This window comes from Bison bison, unplaced genomic scaffold (assembly GCF_000754665.1).
Source record: "Bison bison bison isolate TAMUID 2011002044 unplaced genomic scaffold, Bison_UMD1.0 scf7180017864322, whole genome shotgun sequence".
In the NCBI taxonomy this organism is placed as follows: domain Eukaryota; kingdom Metazoa; phylum Chordata; class Mammalia; order Artiodactyla; family Bovidae; genus Bison; species Bison bison.
The window spans coordinates 8,090,312-8,093,600 of NW_011494894.1; the positions used below are offsets into that span (position 1 = coordinate 8,090,312).

At 34.4% G+C, this 3,289-nt stretch overlaps 1 protein-coding gene across 1 annotated transcript in view; it reads right to left on the reverse strand.

Moving 5' to 3' along the window:
• The window catches only part of DHX9 (DEAH (Asp-Glu-Ala-His) box helicase 9), a 42,262-nt gene that overhangs the window by 35,972 nt on the left and 3,001 nt on the right, over positions 1 to 3,289 (reverse strand). Inside the window, exons 2-3 of the mRNA XM_010853112.1 lie at positions 2,396 to 2,528; positions 1,459 to 1,599 (exon numbers count right to left, since the gene is read on the reverse strand). Of these exons, the coding sequence (XP_010851414.1) occupies positions 1,459 to 1,599; positions 2,396 to 2,506 (252 nt within the window). The 5' untranslated portion in view covers positions 2,507 to 2,528. The remainder of the gene's footprint in view (positions 1 to 1,458; positions 1,600 to 2,395; positions 2,529 to 3,289) is intronic.

Below are 3,289 nucleotides of genomic sequence, written 5' to 3' on the forward strand. Positions count from 1 at the left end.
GAAAACCATCAGTGAACTTGAAGATACTGATTATCTTTAACATAAACAACATACACATGAAATCATCCAATCGGAAAATTAGAGAAAGGAGGATAAAAAGACTGTCCAGGACCTCCAAAATAGTTTCAAAAGGTTTCTCATATAACGTTAACATGAAAGTCCCAGAAAAAGAAGAAGAAAAAATTAAGAAATATCTGGGAAAAAAAAAAAATAGCCAAAAGTTTCCCATATTTGATGAAAGACATAAATTTACAGATTCAAGAATTTCAGCAAACTCCAAGCAGGATGAGTACAAAGAAAACATCATAGCCAAGCTACTGGAAACCAAAGAAAAAAATGAAGCAACCAAAGAAAACACATACAGGCGGAAATGATTTGATTACTGCCCACTTCTCATCAGACAACGGAAGTCAGACAACAGTGCAACATGATCTCTGAAGTGCTCAGAGAAAACTGGCACCTCAGAATTGCGTCATCTTCTATTCAAGGTAAAACAAAAACATTTTTACATAAAAGAAATCAAAGAGCTTGCCACCAACAGACCTAGGAAAAGGCTTAAAAAAAACAAAACCAAAACACACAACTAGAATAGGTCATAACACATGGAACAAAGGCCAATGGGTCAAATATTTGAAAAAGAATCAAGGTCGTCTTGTCCAATCTCTTTGTTTCACAGATGGCTCAACCAAACTAATTAAAAATCTTGTAATTATATAGCGGTACACCATACTAGAAAGTAAACTCAATTCCTGGGTAAATGCAATGGAAAGGTAAAAAACATGTATTTTTACCTTTATAAACAAGTTAGAATACAAAAACCTTTGGGTTTTTGTATTCTAAAGGTTTTATAAAAACTGGGTATTTCATGTAATACCTAAGGCATCTGCTTAAATGTGATTTTTTTCATAATTTATGACTTTTTAAAAACATCAGCAATACCACTGTTTTTGTGAAAATTCGAACTTTCACTTTTTAGTTAATAAGTTTATTTTTTAAAACTTTTGCTGCATACACACAATATAATTAAAAATAATTACGGTATCAAAAACACAAGAATGATATTCTACTGTACCAAATACTATTTTAACTCTAAGAAAATGTCAATGGGAGCAAATGTATCTTAAAATGTTACTGATTTTTATATTCTGTTTAAAATGTTATTTTTGAAGTACACAAAATACAACAGGCTCTGAAAAATCAGTTTTGAATGAACACAATATGTAAAACCCTAAGACATACAGACTAAAGGGAATCTCCAAGTCAGGTACATAATGAAAATGAAATCCAAATCTTCAGGAAATCATCCCAGTTCTCTGAGAAAACAACTCACCCCCAAGCTTCACTAAGGAACACATCAACATACTATTTGAAAACAACACTGAAAAACTATCACGCTGCGCCTCCATACATGCTGGATTAGCATAATCTTATATGTCTCAAGTGCGTGGCCATACTTACCCCAATAGCCGGGACTTCTTCACTCTTTAGTTCATTTATTCGAACCAAATAGTTAACAAAGTCTCTGGCAGCATTGCTCTGTGCATCTTTTTTATTGGTGGAATTACCCATGCCAGTGTAATTATATCCTTCGACTCGAACCTTCAAGAAAAAAATATACTCAGAGTGTGACCTGGGTAATTTTGGGATTTAAAAAATTCATACCACACTAGACCATTAAGGGATTACAGTTAATTACTGGAAATATACTTTATAAACAGTGAAAACAACACACCTAAAAGAATTCACAGGCTGTCTTATAAAAAATGCTCAATTCATACTGTCCAGTGATAAACTAATCCAAAAGCAAGAATGTTAACTTATGTGGCTCACATAATCTCTTCTAATACAACATTAAGTTCCACATTAAAATCTGATTTTACAAGACCAAAGAATAAACTACCTGTATTTATTTTAAAGCACTCTGACGTTAAGCAGTTAAGAACGCACCGACTTTCTACTGGAATTAGTAACTAACTAGAGACAGTTAATCCAATTTTTCTAGTCTGCACTACTGGTAGTGCATAAAGTGTGAAAGACACATTGTTCTAATTAGAATAATTTACCTACCACTTGTTTTAAAAGTAACTCTCAGGGAATTCCCTGGCTGTCCAGCGGTTAGGACTCAGTGCTATCACTGCAGGGGGCATCGGTTCCACCCCTGGTCAGGGAATTGAGATTCCCCCAAGCTGTGTGGTGCAGCCAAAAGTTTTTTTAAAATGACTGATTCCATATCACTTGAAAATGATTTATAATGAGATAGAAATAGCAGACAAGTCACAATAAAGGACATATCCCAATGTACAACACATTAATATTTCCAAACAGAAAACATTATTCTTTTAATAATAAAATAAGCCTTAAAGTCACATAAATGCAAACGGTATTTTTTTAATACCTCGCACATGAATTTCTGTCTGTTTTTGTTCCCCACTGCTCTGATTTCATATGATGGGGTCATCTTCCTTTTGCCACACCAGGCATACAGAAAATTTTTAACATCACCCATGATTCAACTGTCTTCTTCAGACCTAAGAAACAAGTTAGTTAAAAACAGCATTATTTATAAGAGTAAACAGTGGAAATTACCAATCTGGAAATATCCAATGGCTGAAATTTACTGAAAATCTATATTAAGCACAGGATATTCTACCATGATATTATATCATGCTGCTATTAACACTGCCTATTAAGAAATGTTAATGATGAAATTGGACCATCACATTTTGTTAAAAAAAAAAAAAAAGCAAATACTAAAGTATAATTTGTACTACACAAAAAGTATGCATAAATAAATCAAGACTGGAAAAGAATTATCCCCCCCCAAATGGTTATCTTTAGGTAACTACATGTGATTTTTACCCTTTCTTAAAAGAGATTTTATGTAATCTCCTTTTTACAAGGGGTACTTTATGTGTTTTATCTAATCCTCACAACTGTCCGAAATATACATGATAGATCCTACTGTATCATCATTTTACAGGGGAAGAAACTCTGGCATAACTTCCAAGTTATCCACCGTGGAGGCAAGTTCAAACCCAAACTATTATATTAAGAAATGGTCATCAATTATTTCATATATAAATCCAATAGTTTACCCTCATTTGCACTGTCTCCTAGCAGACTGTCCTCAAAGCTGCAGGCAATATATTGTTCCTGCTGCTGCTGCTAAGTCACTTCAGTCGTGTCCGACTCTGTGTGACCCCACAGACGGCAGCCACCAGGCTCCCCCATCCCTGGGAGTCTCCAGGCAAGAACACTGGAGTGGGTTGCCATTTCCTTCTCCAATGCA